The sequence below is a fragment of the Monomorium pharaonis genome, chromosome 4 (assembly GCF_013373865.1).
Source record: "Monomorium pharaonis isolate MP-MQ-018 chromosome 4, ASM1337386v2, whole genome shotgun sequence".
NCBI lineage: Eukaryota > Metazoa > Arthropoda > Insecta > Hymenoptera > Formicidae > Monomorium > Monomorium pharaonis.
Genome location: NC_050470.1, coordinates 30,474,155 through 30,501,406, shown reverse-complemented (window position 1 = coordinate 30,501,406; position 27,252 = coordinate 30,474,155). Strand labels below are relative to the sequence as shown.

Genomic DNA, 27,252 nt, shown 5'->3' with positions numbered 1-27,252 from the left:
GTCCATTTCTATTTCTGTAGATTAACTTTAGTCGATTAAAGTTAGTAGATTAACTTACTTTTCTTTTTTTTAATTCTCAGAGTTAAAAAAGATAGAAAATAAGTTAAATTCAGATTAAAGTTAATCTACATTGGAATGAATGTTAAAATAGGTCAGCATTTGAAACTCGACTTTTGATTGGTTAAACGATCTGATCAGCCATGAAGCAGAGTGGACATAGCATAGAAGAGACCCAAAAAGTCATGCACATTACCTACGGGATTCATAGATATTTGACTACGTAGTTCAATGTACACATTTTGTGCACATAGAGGCGCTGATTGATGAAAACATCTTAAAATGACGCGATGACCGCTCTCAGGTTCCTCTCTGCGTGAAATGAATGATGACTTCTTACATTACCCAACACAACATTCTATGATCGTGATTGTTTGTGTTCTCTGATCGCTCCGTTTTGTCAAGTTTCATCATCCGCATCATCCGTTTTCCGGGATTTCGTTTGCGATCGCAGTTGAATTATGGCATCAATCATTGGACCGGCGGTATTGCGATTTAGCCGTGTGACGGTCGATAATTTGTATCAAATAAATAAAAGTGGCCTGCGCAGGTAAACCGTTTCTTTTCTTTTTTTGCGACTTGCAACTTGTTCGAATGCTCGTTGTGGAATCCACATGTCCAGTCGGCATGTCAAGGTTAACCGCACGTTATTCTTCTGTTTTGTCTTTAATGCCGGAGTTGTGAGTCTCATTAATTAACGCTGAAGAATATTTAATTCTGTCGTGTGAAACAATTTCTAATATAATCAATTTTGTATATGAAAGAACTCCTAATCTCAATTTTCTGTAATTTAATCATTGAAATAATAATAATTGTTTTTGCACTATGTGTTAAAACTAACCTTGTTTTTTGCCTCTTGTCTTTTGGCTATTTGCGCATTATTTTATCATGTTCTTGTTTCTTTTTTGGAGTTTGCCAAGTTTTATCTCACCAATTTTGATAAAACTGCGCAGAGGCAAATAGTAACAAATAGAAAGTAAAGAATACATTGTAGATGAACTTTTAAATAGCTTAAATGTGAAACTTTATCACTATAACGTTATAGCTATATATTTTATTTATATTATATGCTTATACGAACAATATTCTTTTCTCTGAGATAATAAAATAAAATTTCTTGATTTTTTGTTATCTCTTGTAAATAATATTTTAAATGTTATTCTTTTAAATAGTTTATATAATATATAATAATAATTCTTATATAATATTATATAATAATAATTCTTTTCAACACAACTATTCAAATTTCTACTTTTGTTTTTTATAATATATACATATATATATATATATATATTACACATAAATCAACAAATATGTTAAATTATAGATTGCCACGTGTATCTACTGCATTTTCCTGGCAAAGGCAACATTTTAGTACAATAACAGAAGAGAAGAAGCCAAATGCCACCGATGTACCTTCCATGTCAGAGCCTACTGAAAATGAAAAGAAATTAAAAACCGAACTAGAGCTTATTAATAAAGAGCTTGTCGAGCTTAAGGAATCAAAAGAGACACTGGAAGATAAATATAAAAGAGCATTGGCAGAGGGAGAAAATATCAGAGTTAGACTTACCAAACAGATTAATGATGCCAAGCTTTTCGGTATTCAAGGTTTCTGCAAGGATCTCTTGGATGTAGCTGACGTATTAGGAAAAGCTACTGAGAGTGTACCGAAGGATGAAATAACAGAGCAGAATCCACATTTAAAAAATTTATATGAGGGCTTGGTCATGACAGAAGCTCAATTACATAAAGTAAGTCTATGTCTTCATTTTCACGAAAATTATAAATAAAATTATGTATATGTGTAATTTTAAATGAGGAATTTTAATATTATAGGTTTTCAAGAAGCACGGCTTAGTTTCATTGAATCCAGTAAATAAAAAGTTTGATCCTAACGAGCACGAAGCATTATTTCAGCAAGTAAGATTTATATTGTAGGCATAATTAGACGATAATTTTTATGACTAACAAATACTATTTTCAGGAAGTTGAGGGCAAGGAGCCTGGAACAATTGTAGTTGTATCAAAAATAGGATACAAATTGCACGAGAGAATAGTGAGACCAGCATTAGTAGGTGTTGCTAAGGGATAATTAATGTAAAGGTAGATAGAACATTTATTCTAATAAATTGATCATTAAGTTACAAGAAAATAATATAAAATGTTAATGTACATTGTAATTGTTTACAAAATTTTTATATAAGATAGACGCCAATGTATTAATATATTAAAGTGTACGAGAGTTAACAAAGAATTGCGAATGTGCTACTTTTATGTAAAGACATTTGTAAATTTATATATACATATATATAATTTATAAATTCTTTTTTAAAATATGTACATTGTTTTCTGTCGCATATGTCTAATTCTATCAAGAAGGTAAAAAAAATGATAAAATAAAAATTCTGGCAAAAATAATAGTATGTATTTGAGTAATCTAAAGTAGTATATTGTAATGTAAAAAAATCTGTTATTACAACAATATGTCGTAACTGTACATTTACATAATATTAAACACATTTGCTATAAATTTAAGTTTATCAATTCAATTGTTGTAGAATCTAAAAAATAAAATATATTTTTGAATTTTTAAGATAACATAATTTAACATCTCTCGAACACTTTATATAAGTCAGGTAAACTGGCTATCTGTAATATCGTTGAATCGTGAGCAAAGTGTTTCGGTGGAAGTAAACTTTCTTTAATTGCGGGATATAAAACATGTTCAGTTATATATTTCCAATCATGTAACTGATGCTTTGGATTGATGTAGCTGTAAAATTTTGCCGTTTCCCGGCAAATATTTTGAAAGCACTGTTGCTCTTTTCTCCAATCAACTTCCGTTGCTAACCGCATTATATATAATGGAATTTCCGCTTCGTATGGAAAATATTTGTCTAAAATTTTAACATGTGGAATTATTTTTTCTGCTGATATAACTATATTCAATATTATGTCAATATTTACCTAATAAAACGGGCAGCGATCTCAAATTTCCCACTTTATCCATAACAATCGAAAAATATTCATTCATCATATCTGCCTTTTCTAAGAGCAACTCCTTCACCCTATCCGCCAATTCTTCTTTCGGCCCATCCTCTTCTGTCCACCCAGTTTCTCCTGAATCTAAAGCAATCATTGCTAAATCGAACAATGATATTCGTTCCTGGAAAAATCGTTGAATTTGCGCGCGCAATGTTAGATAGTTGTAATAAATATAATTTGCCATACGTATTGAAATACGTACCGAAAATTTAATGACGCCAAAATTTTTAAAATCATAAAGCATGATTTCATAAAAAAGTTCTTCCCTGAAAAAAATTACATTTTAAAGTTTGGAATAAATGTATACATACATATATAAACAATCATTGAAATAATTGTCTTACGCTAATTTTCTTGTGTTGCATATGTACAAATTAACTCCACTCTGTATTAGAGCTGAAGTTTGGTCGATGCAGCCAACAAATGTCAAGTTAGCTAGAATATTTCTTAATCCCTCGTGACATTCATCTTCAACTTCCTTACGTAATTTCAGAATACTGGTTAATTTTACTTCATGTCTAAAGTTATTCACAGAATATGATTTAAATTGCTGTGTGGACTTCGGAGATTCATTGGCAGAGATACTTTTCTCAGCGGAAAGTACTTTTTCAGATTGACTTGCGTTAGATACTGAATTTTCGTCTTTCTTGTTAATGTCTATATCCAATGTCTGTTCTTTTTCTTTTTCGGAACTTTTCTTCGTATTCTCAAGAAGGTCTCTATTTCCAAAATATTGATATACTTGTTTACGAGCCCTATCGGCTATGGTATCTACAGGCTTGTCTTCTTCAGGATCATCCATTGTCTCATCCAAGTCTTGTAAAAATTTCGCAACATCAAACGTGGTGTCCTCTGGTCGGATATTTTCCGACTTGCTTTTTTTCGGAGCAGGGTTATCGGAATTGCAAGTATTTTGTGAGTCTGATGAAGTTTTAGCGTCTAATAGAGCGCTCCAACTTGTTAAATTACTATCAGGTAGAGTTTTTTCTATATGTAATGCAGAATTGTATTCCGTGATATTTAGATTTAAGCTTGAATTTTTCTCTTGACATTTACTGTCAGCAAGCGGATTTTCCATAGTAACATCAGATATGACTTTTTTTAATGGAATTTCAGAATTAAGAGACTTGCACTCTGTATTATGTGTTGTTTCCTTCACTAGAGTATTATTGTCACTGTTGCGTTGCTCGACATGTATGGTAAAATTGAACTTGTCAAGTTTTTGATCAGACGAATCTGTCCTAATCATCTCTTTGGCATAAATCTTTTTTGATTTATCTGGATTTCCTTTATTAAACTCTGGTAACACTTCTTCTAAAACTTCTTTAGTAATGTCCGCTTTTGGCAGTCTGGCTTGCAAATAAAACGTCCTGGACGCGCTATTACCAGCTAGTCGTTCGTCCAAGGCGAATTTCATTCTTTCGATTATCACGTCTTCGTGAAGAAATCGGACCTCATGTTTTGTTGGATGCACATTAACGTCAATGTTTTGCGGATTAATATCCAAAGATAAGTAACACCACGGGTGGGCCCTTTTCGGAAGATATACAGAATACAAATCTTCCAACATCCTACGGATCGCTGTAAGTTTAATGTTCGTAAACATAAAATTTTGATAAGAGAATTCAAGTAGATAAAAATCGCGTGTGTGCAATAAAGTAAACTTACAAAGGGACTCAACCAATCGATTGTTGATAAATAGCAACATCACCATTCGTTTATTTGTGTAATTCGGATTTGTTACTAAAGCGTGCATCTTAAATTTATAATCCTTATTGTCGATCTCAACCTCTAATAATTCACGAGCAACTGGATTGCCATACAACATTCTTATGTTACTCTGTTTTGTTGAACTATGTGGCGTCCGGACCTGAAAATTACAAGGAAGCAATACTGTAATACTCAAGTATTCCATTTTTAAATGCATGTTTCAATACATTTAGTGTTATATATAATAAGTATTTTACCTGTGGGCTCGATTCGCCATGCTTTTTTAATGTAAATCCTACAGTTGGATTATGCACAGCATATCTCATAACTACTTCCGTAATTTTGGTGAATTCCTCTGATGGATTTGACAAAGCCTTTCTACGAGTTGCCACATTGTAGAATAGATTCTCTATGGTTATCATGGTGCCTTGATTTCCAGCACAAGGTACTGGAGGTGCTTTAAGCTTGCTGTTAATATATGATGCTCTGGAACATTAGAATGGCCGTCACAATTCAGTTACAAGCTGTATGAAAGTAAAAGTTATATACTTCTTTTGCTTTCAGATTTTTCGACAATTTAATCTGCATACTTGTATGCGCATTTTTCATCTGTGGTTTTTGTCGTGATAGCGAGAAGGGCTATGTGACTGATACTGGCTAGAGCCTCTCCTCGAAATCCAAATGTTGTAAGAGCGCTGAGGTCCTCAAACTTTTGCAGCTTGCTTGTAGTAAATCTTTCACACACAATGTCTAAGTCTTCTTTTCGGATACCAGTGCCATTATCCTGTATCTAAAGTTAAGATATTAAGGATGTACAAGTATAATATTTCAATCTATATGTTTAATTAAAATTATATATTGTTATGTACCTGCAGTAACTTTAAGCCTCCTTCCTTTGTAGTGATTTGTATGTTTGTCGCTTTGGCGTCCAAACTGCAACACAAAAATGAATTTAAGTATTACAAGAATATGCATTGTGACAATTTCTAAATACTAACCTATTCTCTATCAATTCCTTTAACGCGTTTGACGGTCTTTGGATTATTTCCCCAGCTGCGATTCTGTTTACCACGATCTCGTCTAATTTCCTAATCTTCGCTGGCGTACACATGTTGCTTACACAAGGTTAATGGCTAATTAAACAAGTAATAATTCACAGCATCTATTCTTGGATATAAACATATAAAACATAATATAGGAACATTTGGTGGATAAATCAATAATTTAATGAAAAAAGATAGTTATTCAAGAAACTTTATGTTTTATGAATTTTTTGAAGTGATTTTGAATGAACTTTCAACGAAAGATTCGTCACGCATGCTTCACTGCCGCCAATATTTAAATGATAGGTTAGGTTAAAAATTTGCTACATGCGATATTATCGGTAAATGCTATTAACTAATGGTCGACAACTTTCTTGATGTTGGTAATTATGAATGTTACCATCATATTGACAAAAATGTATCGATCGATACATCTTCAGCCGCAAAAGTTCAAATTCTCCTAATCTAAACTGACGAAGTATCAGGAAGATATAATTATCCATGTAGCAAGCTGACGTTATTTGTTGCCACTTTCTCTTAATTAATCTCAAGCAATAATTAATCTTAAGCAACAGGTGAACACTAGCGAAGATTAGAAAATTAGACGAAGACGTGGTGAATAGAATTGCAACTAGGTAGATAATTCAAACACCGGCAAACGTACGTATTAAAGGAATTGATGGAGATAGGTTAGGGTTTGGAAGTTGTGTCGTGACATGCATATTCACAACATTTGAATCATTTTTACGTTACAGTTGGATGTCAAAGTGAGAAACATATAAGTTACTATGAAGGAAGAAAGCTTAAAGCTACTACAGGTAAGATATAATTTCAATTTTAACAAAATAACATTTTTGATTACATTTTGATGTCAGAATTAGCCTATCTTTTTTTTCTCTTAATTCTTTTTGTCTCGATCTTTATTTTATTTTATGAATGTCATATTTACATATTACACAAGTGTATCTATATTAAAAAATAAAGAATTAAGTACACACAAGAAGTGTACACAAAAAACAAAAAAGACACGGTTGCTCCATCGATGGAAGTAATTTTTCTTACGTTATCTTGTTACGTCCTGAGTAAGTAAGCATCAGTCTTCAATGGGTCGATTCTTTAGCAAATTTTATTGCAGAGTCACTCTTATGCGGGGTCTACAATGGCAGCAGGAGTAATGGAGTAAGGAGTAAGAGTAACAATTGACCAATTAAAAACCGGAAGTAAACGAAATGGGCAAATCTCATTTCATATTTCTTCTTACTCCTACTCCATTGTAGACCCCGCATTAATCTCACATGTCACATGTACTTCTGATTGTCATTATAAATGCTGTTTATTTTATTTGTCGTATAGTTATGCGCGTTTAGTCACTGTGTGTAATCACGTAAAATCGAAGTCGAATAAACGAGATCTAATTGAAGAAAATTGATAAAACATATACATAATGTAACAAAACAAAACTTGGATATATAAAAATGATACATGTGTACAAAATTGATACATGTATAAAATACATATTTAAACTTGTATATATATAATTTATATACATATGTGATATAAATACACACATACATGATATAAATAACGCGCGCGCGCGCGCGCGCGCGCACACACACACACACACACACACACACACACACACACACACACACACACACACACACACACACACACACACACACACACACACACACACACACATATAAATAAATTTATATTAATTGTCTAAATATATAAACGTGCGGCTCGCTACACACGCAGATCTATGCATTGTGATGCGATTGTGCACGGGTCAAGGTGTTCGAGTGAAAGTACGAAATATCAGCAACCGCTGAATAAATCTTCTATAAGAAGCTGGGCGGACGTTCGCGTAGAATTATTGCGGCAAACGTGCGATTACATGCAATGGAGGTACAATGCGACGCTATCGCTCTTGATGCATCTGATAATCCTACAACCATTTCCTCTTATCGCGCGAAATTGTGTTTCCCGAAACACTTGGTCACTTCGACACCTCGAGCGGCCTAATCCTCGCCGCGTCATTATATTCCGTCTTATAATCCTTTATACATGTATAATTACGAAATTCGCAGTTTGCCAGGACGATACCTTAAATTCGACAGAAGAATTTGGCGTAAAGAGAAAGGAAGGGACAATCTAATCGTTTCTAATACAATTTACCGCGGAGATTTAATAAGCCCAAGATAATCCGGTTGTTCGTTGCACTTTCTGCAACAGAAACCACGTTCTCACATCTCGTCCTTTCTCGACGTTGCGGCAAGAGAAGAGAAGCGACGTTTGCGTTGCGCAAAGATACGACGACGTTTCATTTTTGCAACGTCGTCGCTCGCCGGCGACATATGTCCCGTTCTGACTTGGTTAACGGTCCACAAATCCTGAAGGTCTCTTTCTCTCTCTCTCTCTCTCTCTCTCTCTCTCTCTTTCTCTAAATCATATGTATACATGTATTACATAAATCAGCACGCGGTTCTTTAAAACAACGCAATTATTTCGATTGCTTCGGTATCCGGAGCCTCAATTATCAAGAACGTTACGGCAGACGTCGACGATCGAGATCGCGAGGGAAAACTTCATGTTTCTCATTGTCCGAGAATCGACAATGTTGTGCTCCCGTAAAGTGGTCAATTACTCTTTCTAAATAGTTCGTTTAAAATCTCACTCGTTTCGATGTTAATAACTGCAGCCTCACGGTACAATTTCTCTTCTCTCGCTTTGTTTGCATCCATCTCCTCGCTCACCCAATTTTCCTCCGCGTTTCGTAACGCTAAGTATATTAACCGCGCATTGTCAATATTAATTAATTGCTGGCCCGTAGCGATGGATATTTGTCGTACGAATGCGTCAACGTAATATTTTTATATCACGTGGACGCATGACAAATGCGACGACGTGTTTCCTGTCATCGTCATTTTTTTTTACAGCGTCAACCACTTTCTAAAGTGTGCGCATGGATATGTACATCTCGCACAGTGCGATCATCTGCGATTTCTACGAAAAGGGACTTGAAAAGCAAATAATACGCGAATTGTTTTCGGTATCTCGGTAGGATAATTAAAAAATAAAACGTTTACGTCGCGTAAAGCGAGACGTTGCAATGTCTTACATATTTCTTGTATATTAGTTCACAAGTTTCTACTCTAGATCGCTGAAATCCCTATAGAATTCATATAATAAATGCCGTCTTTTTAGTGTCAGATAAAATATGATCTATTGAATTTCTTGCACGGATGAACGTTTTGTACATATATTTTTACTGTATGCATTAGATTGCATTCGCTTTGGCGCTTATTGTGCTTTAACCATCATTTTATCCTTGTTGTTCCATTAAATAAAAGATAAATAACGCTGTGAGCGCCAAAGTTACACGTAACTATAGAAATCCGTGATATTAGTTAAACATCCATGAGAATCTTGAGAAACGACGATCGCTTTGCGGACGATTACGCGCCCTACGAGGCTAAAAACAAACGGGCGAGAGGAACAATACATGGGAACTTGATCCATGAAGGCAGACTGCTTATTTACGGATCAGTGATCATGATTCAGCGGCAGCATCCGCGATTTACCTATACGACAAACTTTCACTATTCTCATCTCATTATGCCAGCGGATAGTCATGCAAACAAATTCTCTCAGAGCTATGCTTGATCGCTCTTGAAAAGACGCGTATGCTTCGGGTCTTTTTCGAGAAGTTTTGTAAAATATTATTCTAACTTCTGATTTGGTCAGTTTTAAATGGAACCTGATGATAATAACAACAATAGCAATACGTATAATAAAATAATAATGTATGCATATGTATTAACAGAAAGGCAGTACAGGCTATTAATAAAAAATGTATATTGTTTATTACATCTGCTTACGAGATTCAGGTAACAGTAAAAAGTGACATCATCTTATGAATAAGGATGGGATCAAGTACATTCTAGGTAGTACTGATAACATCTACAGCACGTTCGAATTTTTTACTGCCACTTGGAAACATAAGTCTCTGCGTACAATGAAGAATATTAGATATCATGAATTAGAATTTTAAAATCAATTTTCTCAATAAACAATAACTAATATTCTTCCATTGTGCGTAGAGCTTAATAGTTTTTAATCGTAATCGAAACTTTCCGCTCGAACTTATGAGTATAACAGTACAGTAGAATAGTCTCGCAATACAATAGAACCTTTGCAAATCATGTTTCACATGCATTTTGTATGTTGTTTACATTTTTATTAATCTTACTTTCTATCTTTTCATTGACGTAAATGATGAAATTTTTGATGAAAATATTGATGTAAAGATGAATTTTTCTGTTTTTGTGAAAAAGTTCTGTAGAAGATATATGGTTTCTTTGACTTTGCGGCTACATTATTATATATGTGAAACAATGAGATATTGCAGAGTTAGAAAGTTAATTAAATATCATTGAGAGTTGCTCGATTTTTTTTTCTTAATCTTTCATCTTTCACAAAAGAAATGGCAACACGACTTTATTCTACATATTTTCTACAGTTTCCAATCCAATTCTACAAATATTACTACATCTTTTTTCTAAGTATTTACCAAAAATCTGCGTATATCTTATTTACATCATATTCTTAATATTTACGTATTTTACACGATTCTGCGTGAAGACATAATGATTTAACGCACCTATGATTTATACGAGAATATTAAATGAGATTGGATCAACCGAGATTCGCGGGTTTACATATCGATCTTTCCACTTGCGAGGATGCGCTCCACGTGCATTTTAATTAGCGAGAGACGTAGCGGCGGACTAATTACAGGAGTACAACTGTCATTAATTCTGGGTGACATCGCGTGCGTACGTTACACGAATCATTATAGCACGCGCCTCGTATCATTACACATGCGTGTGCCGTTGTGCGACCACGCATGCGAAAGTGCGTACGGGACTGGAGACGCATAGCCGGTCGTTCTACCACCGTGAAACCACCGTGTGCGAGGAAGGAAGAAGAGGACTTTCGCTCGTTCGCTACGCACAGGTCGCGTTCTCGGACACGCGGATCCAAAAGCGCCTACCAGCTTCCTTCGGCGCGCCTTCGGGGACGCGTCTGTCACTATCTTGTCGTACAAGTCGACTTTCAACGGCGGCGAAAAAAACAAAAAAAAAGGAAAGAAAAAGAAGGAAGGAGGAAAGTAACCTTCGGGCCGCGCGTGAGCACCGCTCCGCTACCGCGGTTCTCTACGGCTCTCGCAGAAACGTTTCCGGTTTTAGAACGCGCGATCATCTTCGTCTTATAGGACACGTAACAAAATTATTCCGTCTCTCTGTCTTTCTCTTTCTCTCTTTTTCTTTCTCTCTTTCTCTCTCTCTCCCCCCTCCCGTTGTCGTCGCGGCGTAATGAGGTGAGATGCGAGAGGCGCGAGAAGCGAGACGGCAAGTGAGGATATGATGAGCGGGATGGTTTTCAGGCTGGATCGGCGGTAGCCTCTTCTTGATTTCTGCACAAGCGCGACCAGCCCGCATGCCAGTCCACCCATGAAACAACGGAAAGCGGCTTCTCGCCGCGAAATCCGGCAAGTTCGCGCCTCGCCTCGCGCCGACGGAGATCTGAAGATAGTGAAGATATACGCTAGTAAAAACACTATCCGATCTACTGAAAGAACTCAAAGAACTCAGGCCACGTATTCAATAGCTGTAATACTGTAGAGAAAAGGGGGAAACACATCGATACGATTAGGAAGAAACACATCAATATAATATGTTACATTTTTAAACCAGCGATTTACCTTTCGCGACGTGTATTCCATAAAGAAAGGAGAAGAAAGATAAGGGGTTAGATCATCTTTGCGGGAATGTCTTCATTTTCAATGATGAAATCGCGCCTCATTGCGCGGTATTGCAAAACGAATATCTCGGCTCTTGATGGTAACCGCGTTACATCGCGTCGAGGACCGCGATTATTACATTCGTGATTCAGAACTCGTTGCAGTCGTCGCCGAACATCGTCTCTCGACTGGACCGGATCGTGCCTCCGGCCGATTATCCCCATCGGGATCAGATGAATGATCCGATCCGGCGAGAGATTCCGTCATAACGGAATTCACGTTATCGCGGATCATGCAGATGCATATAATATCTCGGTGAAAATTAATCGGCCCGAGCGAGGCGCTCACTCGGGACGTATTCTCGCTGAGGCGAGAGTACGACGATGGGGTAACGGTCGCGCCACGTACGTCTTCTCCTCGTGATGACAGCACTTGTAATTGCACGTGTGATGCAGTCAAATTTGTCGCGTAATTGACGGTGCAATTTCTCGACGCAACGCGCGCGCGCGCGCGCCTGAAAATCCGGAGCGTGTACACGCGCGCGGATTCTCACCGTCTCTAATCCCTCCCGCCGCGCGAGGAACGTAATTGTCTTCCTTTCGTAATCCCCCGCGAGGTATATCATATATTTTTTTTTATGACGATTTCTCATATATGTTATTCGAGGTGTGTACGAAAAACGATCGTCAAGTCTCGGACGGCGAGACAGCGTCGGTTGGGACTTTTACCCGCTGCAGGCGCGAAAAGCTGAAAAGTCTTTCCCGCGAGAGAAAGACAGAGAGAAAGGAACGGGAACGGTGAAGCAAGGCGAGCCGGTGATCGCGTAGTGGGACCAACAAAGTTACCTGGATCGACAACAGATACTTTTCTCGGCAGTAACCACCAAGACACCATGACGACACGATCACTCGCCTCGTCCCCGACGCGACCACCGTCGACTGTTGGGCTGATCATCGCGCTCCTCCTCGTCGCGGCCGCACGTAAGTCTTTTCTCTCGTCTCATCTACCACTGAATCTCCACCGATTGATTTTGAAGGAAGACGGAAAAAAAGTGTCGCCCTTTAGATCCGGGTTGATCGCGTTGTCGAACGAAGGTTCATCAAGCTCTGATTTGAAAGGTGCACAGCGGAATATTGATGACGAGATACGTTTAGTTGAAATCTCACGATCATCGCGAATTGTTTAAATTTTTATTAAGAGTTTCTCACGAATCAAAATATAATTGTTCGTCGGTCGACTTCGTGATTCGAAATGTAATTGCGAGGAGACTGAAATATAATTCTGCGACTCTCTCATTTCGTGGCTCATTAAACGACGTCCTTGATTACAAGTGAGGGGAATTGAAGATCCTAGATTAGATCGTATTATCAAGCTATCGTCGGGATTATCGTCTTCGTAAATACAAAAACGTAAATACAAGATTACGTATGAATGACGTGCCGATAATCGGCGTTGATCTTTAATAGAATCTGCATGCTTTGATGAATCGGTTTTTTACAATTAAATTTTTTCAACTCGGAACTACATCGTCGGAGAGTATTTCTATTTTGCTCTGTGCGAAATAATCAGGATATCCGCACGCGATTTTGCAGGCTCGCTTCCTTGTCCACTCTACTTACCGTCATCTCGCGACTCCACGTCCCAGGACGACTTCACGCTCCGCGTTTTTGCGCGCACCATTTTTAGCGCATACTTTAGAAAGCAAGGAGAAATTACATGGTGCTAACTTGCAATTATTAACAATCGCTTGATCTAAAAACCGATATTAATTCGCTAGCTTTGGGTTTCGTAATAGAGAAAAAAAAGAATCGCGCGGAGAAATTCAGCTTTTCTTTCGAGGCAGACACAGTAACATTCTTATTATACAATAAAAATCCAAAATGTATATTAAGATCTTTCAACTATAAATCGACATATTAATATTTCAAGAGAAAACTTCTGTATTTCAAACTATTTTTAAATATGATGAAAGATCTTTTTTCTATCGTCGTATTTTTGAGAAAGATATGTAGAGGTTTAAAAAAAGGAAAGCCCTAATAAAATGGTATAACAGTAATCAAGAAATGAGATATTAAAATTCAGATTCTGAGTTGGTCTCAACGGAATTTACTGTCGGAGTTAATTAATTCTGCTAATTAGTAAGAATGTCGATTAGTAAGAACATCTCGTGGAATATCGATTAGTGTCTACATTCCAGAAATGCGTAGCGATTCGTGTGCGCCACATGCGAACAGCATGATATGCGCGCTTGAGATTTACAAACATATTACATATTACATTGAACGAAAGCCATCGCGAAATCGAATGCCGAAACTTGGGAATCTAAAACGCGAAGGCGGCGATGGATGAAAACGAAAGGGCGATAACATCGCGGGCCTCTCCGGCGGGCCTCCTGACATTTCCAGGCTTCCAGGAGGTGAAAGTGGGAGCCGGATAACCGTAATTGGCCATCCGTATATAACACAAGTTCCGAGTCCGCAATGTCGTAATAGCGTCTGCGAATAGTCGCCAAAATGTTCGCAACGCGAATAATCTCGCTGTCAAGAGGGACGATTACATTCGAATAATCACGCAGCTGTCCGAGAGCTTGTTCTATTCGTTAAATTTACTCTTTGAATCTCGTAGAGTGAAAATGTTTCACTTTAAAAGAGTGGAAAATGCACTTGTGCAATTTTTCAAGTGATTTGCTGTACTAATGAGACTCCAGGCTTCACTGCTACAGAGTGAAATATGATTTTTCGCTCTATGAGATTTTTAGAGAGTTTTAGTATTTTTTTTTTATTGTCACGAAGGATTGAAATCACGTCTATTTAAAACGCCTTCGTCGCCCCCAAAAACAGTCGAGGTGACCGCAAAAAAGTGCGATAAATATATAATAACGATAATTTACAGTTTTTAAGGTTCGACGCTGAAGGATTAAAATTGTAAACCGATAATCTCATGATAATGTATTCTACACACACAAAACCCGGGCTATGAAAATAAATAAAGTGTAGCATTTCGTTTCTTTTTCAACTTTGCATATTAGTCGCATATGAAAATAACCCACGACGGCTATTACGACACGATCATCGAGAAATTCGCGAGAATGTAGACTTGTGACTTACACACGGAAGCGACAAGCATTTATATACATACTTCCAGATGTTACATAAAAATATCCGGGATCTTTCTCTCTTTTCTCCGAATCAAATCTTTTATTAATCGATGTTGTTATTGTTCGCACACCTCGGCTTATCTAGGGGTCGCAATCGTCTTTAAAACTCAACGCTCCTCAATTCTGAACTTAAATTCCTTACGGTCAAATCTGAGTTTCCGAAGGAGCGAGCTGGACTTTGCTGTTGCAAACGCCTTAACAATCGAGCGGCGTTCGTTCTCTCACGACGCGGCATTCATGCTTTCGAGCCCTATCAATCCTAACATCTCGAACGCGCTGTTGCTACGTTAGCAACATTTATTGCGATCCGCGTTCGTCGAATCTCTCGCGGAAACGCGCGTGCAACCGCGCGACCTTGATTAATGCGCGCCAATCCTCATTCCTGGACGGATGGATGGATGGCGGCTTATTCCTGCTACGGAATCCTAACGGTGTCCGAAGGGACTTTCAATTTAACGAGATAGCCAATGTAACGTGAGCCCGCGATCCGTCCTACCCGGGATCTGTCAATGGAAACGAAGCGTGGGACTTGGAGGCGAATCACTTATTACTATCTGGCACACACGTGCGATACGCGAGCGTACAAACGGTTCGGTGTGTCATTACTGGAGTATCCCGTTCTCGTATCCGTGTTCTCTCGTGTATCCTCCGTATCCCCTGGAATGTAAATCTTAATTATGTTATTATCGAAGCGAGTGCTACACTTGCGGTGCTTATTTCAATTCTCGCTTCTTCTCTCTCATGCATTCATACGCGTATTTGCGCATGCACCTCCCCAGCTTCGACCTGAGGAATCCTGAACAAAACGAGCGCGAGTCATTTGAATTCATTTCAATGCGAACGCGAAGATATGCGTTCCGTGCCACTTGCTCTCGAGATGCTTTCAGGACGATTTCCCGCGGGGTTCGAAAGCAAGAACGACATGGCAGATTCGAAGGAGAGGAGAAGAAGGGTCCGAGAAACGCAGGGTCCGTCTCCGCGACCGCAAGCGTGAGCCGGAACGCGTTTACGCGGAAACCCAGTTTTGCGTACGAGAGCGGTAACGATCTCCGCGGCACCGCTCCCAAGAGTCGGCTCAATCAATCGTACGTTCTTGACAATTTATTCGCGAAGAAGTCGGGAAGTTACCGCGGTTACCGTTACCCGTGGGCTACTACCGTACTTGGGAACGCGAGTCTGCTATCAGAGCCGCACAAATGGGATGTGTCATTCTAACGAACCCAATAAACCCGCGTTATTACGCGCGCGGTGGTACCGGTTCTACCTTTCCCTAAGCTCACCCGGAGGATGATAACGCGGTCAAATGACGTGCGCGCGAGAGGAATCGCGAATTAGATATACGTGCGCAGAGACCTGAGAGTAGTTGTTTATACCCCAAGGCCGCTGAAGTTTGCTTGGCTATTGACTAGCAATTCGCCGCGTTAAAGCATACTTCCGCGCTTTGTCAATTATCTTTGTCGCTTCGCAGCTTTGACACGATAGCATGTTTTTTTTTTTTTTTTCTGAAAATACCCGCCGTTGCTTGCCGGCCTCTTCGGAGGAATCTAACGCAGAAATATTTCGGACGAGAAAATTTTATACGCGTGCTACGTCTCTTCTTTCTCGTGCGTAAGACGCGGTTCTTCCTTTCCAATAATCGGATGCGCGCGTAACAAGGCGATAATGTCACGTAACTCGATAAGTGGTCAACCGATTATTCAGTTGCAACATTACGCCGCAATTATTGTTTATTTTGCCGCACACAGTTATGCTAATTCTCCGCAGTTTATCACTTACCGTATATCCCTGTAATGATCGTCCGGAACGCAGAACGCAAAACGAACGGTAAAATACATTAGCGACGAGAGAGGCAGAGGAAGATCTAGCGCGAAGTTGTATTCCGTTTCATGTGATTTCTTATTCCGACTAACACTCAATTACCTCGCCATTTATGCTGGTTACTTAATGATAATTAATGATCATGAATTTCCTTTTGGCAGAAATATGCAGCGGAGCATACTACGGGAAACTGATCGGCAAGCTGTCTGAACTTCATCATGGCGTGAGCGGCGAGGTCTACGCCGTCGACGCAAGGACGCTATTTATCAAGGATTTCACTTATGATGGCGAAGGTCCAGGTTGGTACATCGCGCGTCGCCGGCGCGAATTAATCCCCTTCTCCGTCATCGATCACCAGGGAAGCGAATTACCTCGACTGTTGTCGTTTCTCTCGGTCATTCGCGCGACTACCAAAGAAGTATCTTTCAATATTATTTCTCGAATATTTTCCAATACTCTTGAATTTAAATATCGAGTAATTCATTTCTTATTGTAATGCAAAATAATTCGAACAATGCAAGGGATGTCATTCGGAGAGTAACACACTTTTAATTTTGAAAATATTTTGAAGTTACTGGAAAATTGAAAGATCAAAGTTCAAGTGAACTTTAATTTTATGATCAATAAGTAAAATTGACATGTTTACAATCAATTGTGTCGCATCTCTGTCGGAGGATGTGAGTAAATTGCGGGAAAACTTTCCCTCGGCCTGATAAGCTGACCGCGATCGACTTTTATGCCGGAAAAAACTTTCCCGAATCTCTCTGGCACGCGCGTTCGTGACGTGTTAATAAGCTGACTGCTCGAGATGCTCGTTCTCCGCTAATGGGCTATATCTAGATGCTTATTAGAGCTTCACGATCTGAAACCGTGTTATGTGTTCGCTATCTGCTCGCTAAACGTACCGTTCATCGTCATTGGCCGGCAGGGACTTGCTATATAAGTCTTCCTTCATTGATTTTGTTAAACGAGATTTTTTTACAACATCCACGATAAGAGAGCTACCATTCTTTCAGCTGCCTTCTTTTATGCTGGAAACAGCAAGGGTCCAGGCAACAACGGATTTCGGGTGCGTGACGAACGCGGAACGTAAGTGAGACCGATAATGTCAATGAATTTTGTTAATTAAATATAATTTAACATAATTACAAAATAAAAAATTTAAAACAATTTATGTTTTAAATTTTATCGAGCAAAAAACGTCGTTTTTCGCTTGATTATCGGCACATTAACTTCTTCTCCTTTCGCCCCACAGCACGAACGTCCTTAAACGGTATCGCAAGAAGGACATCACGCTGACCTTACCGGAGGGCAAGACCTTGAATAACATTAAGTGGTTTTCGGTTTGGTGCGACGAATTCTCCGTAAGTAACGGATGCGTGCTGGATGTGACCTTGGCTCGCACGCGATATCGGCTCGTCACACGGGAAACCGGTATCATTTTCTCGAACTACAACTTTCACGCTCGCGCGGATTTAACAGTTGCCGCCTGAAACCCGCGTGTCAAGTGAATGGAGTACGGCAGTTTGATGAAACGTTATCGCAAGCTTTGCTCGTATCGTGTCCGGGATTGGATTACGGAATCCTCTCAATAGGAGGATATCTAGAACGCTTGAAATTTCACATCTTCTAATTTTCTTTTTACATTTGATCTCGTCAATTGAAAAAATCTCGATTTTCTTCTTAGCATGCAAGTCCTAGCGTTTGTTTTCGATAAATTCTTTGATGATTATGCAAATTTTTGGATCTAGAGAATCGATATGTCTTGCGAAAGAATCGTTCTGTGTAGGTGAACTTCGGCGACGTCAGAATACCACGAAGCTTCGATTATCCGAAACCGCAGAAGCTGAAGTCACTGAGCGGCATACACGGCGTCAGTTCGGAGCCAGTTGTCATCGTAGACGCCCAGACCCTTCTGATACCCAGTTTCAGTTACGATGGCGAAGCACCTGGCAAGTTCTTTGTTAACACATAATTCTAGGCACTAATCTTGAAATTACCATCACAGCAAAATGTTTTGAAAATGTTTATTGAAAAATTATCAAGAGAAAAGTTCTCTTTTTATTTAGTTTGTTGGACTTTCGCTACGATATATAATGCAGACTATTTATTCTTTAACTTTCTACTTGTTTTAAAATCCGTATATCGCGGATTCGTTTGTGAGAGAATCCCGACGACAAGTAACAAATGTAAAATTTGCAGATGCCAAGTTCTGGGCGGGCGCTGGTCCGAACCCCTCGTCGCAGGGTATCCGGGTGCCGGACGAGAACGGGAAAGTGCAACCGTTGCGTCGTTACGATCGCAAGACGATCGTGTTGACGTTACCGAGTGACCTGACCGTTCATCAGCTCGGTCACTTCGGAGTGTGGTGCGAGGCCTTTGCTGTGGACTTTGGTCACGTGCAGATCCCGCACAATATGAACGTACCGCCGTCTCTCAAAATGCTCGGGGTTTCGCCGCAGGTACGTGCTACAAGTATCTTACAATCAGTACACCTTACAGCGGAAGGGAGAATAGGACAGTAGGGAAAGATATGTACATTAACATGTAGCTCGTAGTGCACACTGTGACTTGTGCTTTGCGCAGCTGTATTTACGACCCTCTGACGGAACCGTTTCTTCGTTTCGGCTTCTCTCTTCTTCACTTTCTAACTATACGCAACAACCACGAATAACTTTGACCAAACTTTGACAGCGTGAGAGAACGTAACTCTGCTCGCTAAGGAATATTGACACTCTCTGAACGACGGACGGCATGGTCTTTTATTCTCGTATTTTATTAAGGACCAATATGTATCAAATTGTCTCTCTTTTACTTGTTTAAATACACTTAAATTTTCGTTCGAAAACGTGCGAAAATTTTAACGGAAATTAATTTGAACTTGAAAATTCGGAGGGTGATCGTAAACATCGCACGAACGGCTTCAAGGCAATTTGGCAAATATTAAAGGACAGCTTCTTCCCGCGATTTCCCTATCGATCCCCGTCCATTCCGCTCGCTCTGGTCGAACTCCTTTGCAAATCTCTGCTCATGGATAAAAGAAAAACCAACCCTGTCTCTGTCCTTGTGTTGCAGAACGTGCATCGCGGAGGGCAGGGACAGTTGGGGGCGCTAACGGGTGCATACGAGATCTCTTCTTTCGCTTCCTCGTCGCCTTTCCCTCTCGCTATCCCGTTCGCGAGCTCGCTCTCGCAACAGCACCAACGAGCGACGACCTATCGACCGCTCCTCCGCCGGGACGATCAGTTCCAGGTGGTTCAGGCCGCGGAGCCTCTGATACCTAGGGAGGCGGAGGAGCTTCGCCAGGCACAGTCCCCCTTGTCCTACGCATCCGCCGTCGCCGCCGCCGCCGCCGTTGATGCCGCGGACTATCAAGAGCCCCAATTTTATCGCACGGCAACGCGCTCGCGCTCTCGCCTGGCGCAGGTCGAACCGCAGGCGCAAAATTCGTATGCGAGGCTCCTGCACTTCCAGGGCGACAGGAGGATCGACTCGTTCGTGCGCTACTGATCGCGACGTGGTCGTACACCCGGCTCGATCTCTCTTACGCCTCGGTCTCTTATTCTTACACGCGAAAAGATGTTCCTCGTTCCTCCGTCGAAGAAAGAAATTTCGATCTTGGCAAATGACTTTCAGCTTTCCCGGCACTCGTCTTGAATATCACTCTGTTTTTCAAGCGTTATTTTATTTTTATTACTTTGTATTGATTGCAAATATTATGCGGTACTTTGCTTTCTTATTAGCTGCTGTTACACTTTACATTCTTTTTCTTTTCAAATTTTGACAAAAACTATTCTTTTGCATGCAACAGTTTCTCGCGTGTATCCTTTATGCGTTTGTACAAATTTCTGATAATTCTGGAAGAATGAGGAATTTCTTGGATGCCCAGAGTTTTGCTTTAATTAATTTCTTACATGAAAATTTCACCTGCTGTCTGAAGAGCTTCGAATTCTTTTTTTGACATATGTATATATCTATGCGGGTGATATATAACATAATATAATATATATGCATAATATATGTATATGTATATACATATAAATATACGCACACATTTACGGTTTACGCGCGTATGTGTGTTCTATATTTTTGATATTTTTGTATACTCATTTTCTATATGCATATTATGTACTATACATCAAATAAAATCTTATTTTTTACAATTCTGAGCTTTGCTTATATTCCCTAGCATGATCTCAACGATTAATAGCTGTCTATTAACACCATGTTTTTAATTAACCGTAAGAGCCGTTCTCGCGCGAATGTTACATTAAACGGCGCATAAAATAAAAAATAAATAAAGTAAGAAAAAAGCGTTTGGTATCCATTCAAGCGTCGACTTTATAACGTTTATGAAAATGGCTCTATGGAAAGTAGTGCAGTGTCAGATAAACTGTTTCCGCTTGAGCGCGTGTTATTTTAGCGGCATAATAAAATTTGCACGGTGTGATTTCAGTCGAAACTTAACTGCGAGGTTCTCGAGGACAGCTTAGCTTTCGAGGTGCGATGGGCCGTGGCCGGGGACAGCATTGTCGTTCAGCTCGTCGCAAAGCTAGGTAAATATAGACGCGTGGCTTCGACAACGGATGAAAAGAATGTTTTGAAAAGCATCAAGGGGTAGATCGTCTTTGACACGGTTTCTAACGTGCGACTACATAAAATCGAATTGTTACGACAGATGCCGGACAGTATATGTCCTTCGGATTGTCCGTGGACCCGGAGAGAAGCACGATGGTCGGCGGGGACGTTACCGTGGCTTGGGTCGAGAAGCAGACTCTGCAGGGATACGCCGTGGATTACTTCCTAGACGCGAAGTCCCAGTGCTCAGGACGCCGCGGTAGCTGCCCCGACAGGCGTATACGGGTAGATAAATGACCGAAACACTTTGGCTTACATGGAACTTGCATATCACAACTGTGGTCAAAAGTGTTGTGATTTTCCTTGAAATGTGCTGAACATATAAATTAAAAAAAAATTTTTTTGCCTATTTTTTTGAAGCGTAAGGAGTGAAACAACCTCTTAGAAATTTGTAATTTTGTGTATACTTTATAAGTGTGTATTTAAATTTTGTTAAAGTTACGCTTTCTCATTTAATTTATTAATTATTATTAATTAACTTTCGGTATTGCAAGTCTTCAATTCTATTATCGATGTGTAGCGAAATGACTTGCGCTATTGCAGGAAAACACGGACTCGGTGCGGCTGTTGAACGCAGCGATGGTCAACGGCTATAGCATTGTCACGTACCAGAGACCACTGAAAGCCAGCGACGAGCTAGACCTTCCGATCTTGACGAACAGATCGCAGGCCATAATCTGGGCTGTTGGACCGTTGAACGAGCGGCAGGAAGTCAGTTTTCATAGCCACTATTTGAGGACTGACCGGTTTATCGAATTTGGCAGACCGCCCGCGTGGAATTGTCCCATGCCGGATCAGGAGCCTTCAGACGTTAACGAGACAGCAAGCAGCCATCAAGTAAGTGTCGAAACGTCATCGAAATATGCAAATGCAAATTAACACGTTGATAGTGATAATCCGTAATCGGTGTCTGTTCAGCTTAATTTTTCGAATAACTGACACTGTGTCGAGATGTTTTGAAACGCTTGATAAAATGAATATCGTTTAATATAAAATTGTGAAATAAACAGCTAAATAACAATGTAAAGTAAAAATGCATGATTCGTCACGCTAATGTGATTAAATGAAAGTATAGCTCGTTTAACCATATTACACATAATATTTTATCATTATACGCTTATGATGAAATTTCTACTGTGGCATGCACGACAAGCTAACATGCTAAACGTGTTAATTGGTCGTGTCATAGTCAAGGTTTAATTAAATTAGGAGAGAAAACTTTTGTGTATTGCATATAACAGTATTATCTTTGTTTGGGCGTATTGTACTGTTATTTGGAAAATGCATTGAATTAGGTTACCTTAAGGACTCCACAACGTGTACAGGCGACTCCTGCACCGGCTTCTACGAAGGACGCTTGGGAAATACCACCGATTCAATGTTACGAACCGGAGGATGGTGTTTTCTATGCGCAGATGGGCCCCACCGGAGGGAAACACGGCTATCCGGCAATCACCGGTACTGAATTATAACAATTAGCGTTGTTAATTTTGAGATACTGTCTCTCGATTCGAATCTAGAAACTCTACTTCGTGCAACATGATTAACATATGCAAAAGTACATGTATAGCATTAGAATTATCCAACAAGAAGACTCATTCTTGAAATAAATATTACAATTACTAGTGACAGAGAATATCTGTCCCGACACAAATTATTAGCTAATAATTTATAAAATAATTCCAATCGGCGCTGCTTTCATTAACACTTTAGGGTTTATTATCTTTACCTTTTATATAGAAAGTGCGATTTTATCTTTCTTGCGATATATTTATCACAGTAGGTTTGGACATTCGAGGCACATTTAGACTTTCGCGAGGCTAATCAAAATTCGCACTCGATCTGCGAAGCGCTCGCGAGAAAGTTTTCGGGCAAATTGTAAGAAAGCCGTAGCGCATCTGTACTCCAAACCGGTCTTCGCTTTACTTTCTCCAGGTCACGTCGGCTGGGGAATCTCTTGGTACATTAATGGATTACTGATACCCGAGATTAACGTGGTGCGGGGCAAGAGATACACTTTTGTTGTGGAAGGCGGTTTAGAAGCCGACATTCCAGCTCGTTATCATCCATTCTACATCACGGACGATCCGATAGGCGGTTACTATCACAAAACAGCTGAGGAGAAAGCGGTAAAATCGTTTTGCATGCAAAATATTTTCAGGAGAAAGAATATCAGCTCGCTCTACCTTGGCTTTAAAACGTCAAGTAGATTCGCTATATTCGGTATAACATTTTCGCGATAAAACAAGTGGTTATTCGCTCTGTGATCTTGACAGAAAGTGAAGATATTCGCCGGTGTGCGCCGGCAACGTGGCAAGGTTATCCCCACGGGCGTAGGTCGCCTTTGCAATTGGGTGCCGGACCAGAACCAACCACCCGCGGACGATTTCGCCTCCTTCGGAGCATATCAGCGTACCCTGACCCTTGAATGCGACCACGGCGAGCCGGGCTTCGTGGAATGGACGCCCGACGAGAACACTCCCGACACGGTTTATTATCAGGTAATCCGGTATTCAGACGATACCGGCACGTTCGAATGGATCTCCGATTTCGTACGAAAGATATTGCACGCCATCTATTTTTTTCCAGTGCTTCACGCATCGTTACCTAGGTTGGAAGATCAATGTACACGATAGCTGCGACGTCAGCGAGCCATCGGTGACGCAGGTGGCTAGCGAGAAGCACGAGGTGTACGTGGAGCCACCCCAGGACCATCAGGATCTGGACTACGGCGCTAGTATTGCCGTGCCGAGCAAGGTAACGCCAACGGCGGAATTTCTTCGTCACCAGCATGCCCATCATCATTCTCATCGCGAATACGACTATCGTTATCCTCACCATCATCATCATTCGATGACTACTAACAGCAAGCTAAGCGTCTCACATCCACAGCTACTAACGAACGCCAATAACAATTACGATCGCTTGCAATCATCATCATCATCGCCCAAGAATTCGTACGGGACACGTCCGATGGACGCGGATCGCGTCGACATTGAGGAGGACCTGCCGCATCAGCAACAGCAGAAACCGCAGCAGCAACAGCAATACCGGTCGACCACGACCGATCATGAACTACCGTCATCATCTCTTCATGGGACTCATCTCACGGAGCTTGCGCGGGAAATTCATCATACCGCCACTAACCCGGAATTGTCTAACCTCGTTGCAGATCACCAGCGATCGTCGTCACTGACAAGCCAAGCGACAAGGTTGCCTTACGTAGCGGCGGCCGCCATCAGCAACACCCAGCTACCGTTCTCCCGAGCGCCGCATCATTACGCGAGCAATTTCCATCACTACGTCCGCCATCAGCTTCCTCCGTCTCCTTCACGTTATTATCATCACTCCGAACCGCCGAGGACCCAACTGATGATCATCCGCCGGCATCCGGTGTCATTAACGCGCCAACCGCAATCGATGTTACAGACGTTACAGAAAGCTGCCAGTATGATGACGAGCGCGTTATCGTTGCCGTTCCCATTCTTCCAAACGACCTCGCCGCGACCGATTCTAATCGAGCGCAAAAAGTCCGTTTACCGACCACCGGTCGTCGCAATAACAACGCTGAAGACGACGCCAAAAACGACGATCGACAAGATCGTCCTGCTGCCGCCGCCTGATAAACTCACAGCGAAGATTGATGCAAAGCAGCAACGCATGAAACTCGAGGCGAAGATGGGATCGAACTCTGACGTCACCGAGAATCACGTGAGTGGTCCCTCGTGGAAGCTTCTGAAACCTGCGCGCAACACCGGCTTCAATCCCGATTCCATCGTCATCGAGAGCGGCTTTAAACCGATCATCAGAAACACAATCGTCGATAGTCGAGCGGCCGCAGACGTCGCGCAGAAGAGGCTGTCGATGGGCGCGACAGAGTCTTGGCAGGACGGGGTTCCGCTCAGAAAGAATGGGGATTATCGCACGATCGACGAGTTCTCGCCCGTCTTTATGCCGTCGCTGCCCATGACGATCGATGGCAGCAGGAAGCGAAAGAAGAAGACGTCTCCTACACGTTCTCCATCGCCTACGCGTTTTCCGTCCCCTCGTTTCGATTTCGACGACATGGAGATGGCGGCCGATCTCAGACTCGACACCTACTATCTCCCGCCAATCGGCAAGACGAGACCGGAGCAGCTTCCGTCACCCTCCCCCTCCGGCGTTTTGATCACCTACGATGGTAAGAAGCTGCGGGACTCTACCAGTTTGGCCAGGTCCATCTCCGACGACGAGCCTCGCGGTAGTAAAGGCCAGCTGACCTCGGACATTCTTAGCAGAACGCCGCAGTTCGGTAAGTTCCAGGGCGAGCTGCCGCCACTGATTCCTGGAGAGATGCGCGCGAACGACTCAATTCCCACCACCTACTCCTCCTCCTCCTCCTCCTCCTCCTCTTCTTCTCCGTATGGGAAGAAAAACCGTCTGCCGGTTGTCGATCTGCCGCCAAGTATCGAATTATTGCCGAAGACCAGCAGCAGCAGCAGCAGCACGAAGCTGAAGCTGGTGGAGAGATCGAAGAGATCGCCGCTTTCGAATGTCGGTCGCACGATGTCGAGCGCAGACTTCCAGCGGGACATCGGCGACCGTGGACGTCGGGAACGTGTCCGGATCGAATCGGCCAGTGGCAGTGGAGCGCGCAGCTTCGGCAGCCTCGGATGGATCGTTCCGATCGCGATTGCGGCGCGGCTCGCGATTTGAGAGAAATTAATGACCCCGGTCCAGTTGTGTCTTGCCGACGAAGGCATACACACCATATTCTCGATGCTGGAAGGGAAGATCGGAAGACGTTGATCGTTTCGAGCGCGCCCGTGTGGCTCGTAGCGCGGTCACAGGATCATTCGGGAATGGTAGACGATAATACTCTCCAACTGCGTTAACACCGGGGAAGGCATTACTAACCACTGGGAAAACCGCTGGTTTCCTATACAGTAGTACAATCCGCCTGTTAAGCTCGCGTCTCATATATCTCTGATACCTCGATCTGCTTTCTCGATCGTGTTCTTTGCGCGGCAATCATCAGTTGAATATTTTATTATTCGATTTACGTTCCTCAGGCCAGATCTATATTGCTTGTAAACATTTTTACGGTGCTGATTTAGCAATTACATTACTCCGAAAGAGAACAGAAGATTTTATGCATTAATTCATATACATCTGCGTGCACGTGTTTTTTTTCTATTTTAATATTAGAATTGTGCAAGCTACATGTCTGATATCAAAATTGTAATTATACACGGATGATAATAAATGTTTGAGAAAATAGATAATATAAAATACATGATAGTAACAAATATATATAGATATGTATAAAGAATTGTTTTGAAGGCGAGATTAAAATTTTCGAAATCGAAGTAGCATTTGGGATCAGTAAAAATGAAAGGTATAACGTATGAATGTGTTCGATACAATTACGTAAACGAAAAGTTATGGGAAGTACAAGTTTATAAATTTACATTTTTGATACCGTGATATTACGACGCACAATAACAATTGCTATAATTGTGAGAAAAATAAAAGTTTACAATTATTAAAAAACAGACGCCGAAAACCCGATCGAGTTCCAAAAACGCCAGTTTACAACTGGCGCAGGAGGCGTTCGCAGCAACAGGTACTTGTTGAATTTTGTGCTGGCATATTTTTGTAAATAAGTTAAAATATTTGTTAATAAAGGTAAATCTTGACACAGTTATTTCCAAATGGTTGTGCACGGCCCTGTTTTTATATATCGAGAAAAAACTAAACCACGGATTTATACGTTTCTCTAAAATTAACTCAAAGAATATATAACAAAATCGTTTTCGTAATTTTTTAAATTATTATAGAACTTTTTATGTTGAACGCAAATTTGGATATATTTGTATAAGATGAGACATACGATAATTTGTTTTATTGTATACAATAAAAAACAAGTCTTACAAAATGATCAACACGTAACTAGTGTACACAACGTTAACATTATGGTATACCAGAAAAAT

General features: G+C 40.7%; 3 protein-coding genes across 11 annotated transcripts; 2 read left to right on the top strand and 1 right to left on the bottom strand.

Annotated features, from left to right (window-relative positions):
• The first annotated feature begins 378 nt into the window (after positions 1–378).
• LOC105832266 (grpE protein homolog 1, mitochondrial) lies at positions 379–10,330 on the top strand. Of its 3 annotated transcripts, none has more exons than XM_012673064.2 (5): positions 379–607; positions 1,385–1,811; positions 1,897–1,980; positions 2,045–2,163; positions 8,801–10,330. In XM_012673064.2, the coding sequence occupies exons 1-4, from the start codon at positions 519–521 to the stop codon at positions 2,150–2,152; spliced, it is 708 nt and encodes a 235-aa protein (XP_012528518.1). In that variant the 5' UTR covers positions 379–518; the 3' UTR covers positions 2,153–2,163; positions 8,801–10,330. The 3 variants fall into 3 exon arrangements, with proteins under 3 accessions (XP_012528518.1, XP_036141920.1, XP_012528517.1); XM_036286027.1 differs by lacking the exon at positions 8,801–10,330 and adding an exon at positions 5,380–5,683; XM_012673063.3 differs by lacking the exon at positions 8,801–10,330 and having other exon boundaries at positions 2,045–2,654.
• Positions 2,231–6,480, bottom strand: LOC105832265 (DNA mismatch repair protein Mlh1). 4 transcript variants are annotated; one of them, XM_012673061.3, is made up of 9 exons: positions 5,814–6,480; positions 5,685–5,748; positions 5,406–5,605; positions 5,073–5,301; positions 4,774–4,975; positions 3,450–4,686; positions 3,308–3,371; positions 3,028–3,226; positions 2,231–2,957 (listed from the first exon to the last, which is right to left on the bottom strand). In XM_012673061.3, the coding sequence occupies exons 1-9, from the start codon at positions 5,924–5,926 to the stop codon at positions 2,665–2,667; spliced, it is 2,601 nt and encodes an 866-aa protein (XP_012528515.1). In that variant the 5' UTR covers positions 5,927–6,480; the 3' UTR covers positions 2,231–2,664. The 4 variants fall into 4 exon arrangements, with proteins under 4 accessions (XP_012528515.1, XP_012528513.1, XP_012528514.1 ...); XM_012673059.3 differs by having other exon boundaries at positions 3,450–4,975; XM_012673060.3 differs by having other exon boundaries at positions 3,028–3,371.
• LOC105832264 (protein Skeletor, isoforms B/C) lies at positions 6,393–26,974 on the top strand. 4 transcript variants are annotated; one of them, XM_012673056.3, is made up of 16 exons: positions 6,393–6,518; positions 6,614–6,676; positions 12,334–12,647; positions 16,804–16,941; positions 17,659–17,731; positions 17,898–18,006; positions 18,432–18,594; positions 18,845–19,104; positions 21,099–21,198; positions 21,321–21,505; positions 21,824–22,117; positions 22,576–22,738; positions 23,216–23,409; positions 23,557–23,781; positions 23,870–24,037; positions 24,453–24,564. In XM_012673056.3, the coding sequence occupies exons 3-16, from the start codon at positions 12,560–12,562 to the stop codon at positions 24,474–24,476; spliced, it is 2,184 nt and encodes a 727-aa protein (XP_012528510.1). In that variant the 5' UTR covers positions 6,393–6,518; positions 6,614–6,676; positions 12,334–12,559; the 3' UTR covers positions 24,477–24,564. The 4 variants fall into 4 exon arrangements, with proteins under 4 accessions (XP_012528510.1, XP_012528509.1, XP_012528511.1 ...); XM_012673055.3 differs by having other exon boundaries at positions 23,870–26,974; XM_012673057.3 differs by lacking the exons at positions 21,099–21,198; positions 21,321–21,505; positions 21,824–22,117; ... (3 more) ...; positions 23,870–24,037; positions 24,453–24,564 and adding an exon at positions 19,718–20,805.
• The last annotated feature ends 278 nt before the right edge of the window (positions 26,975–27,252 follow it).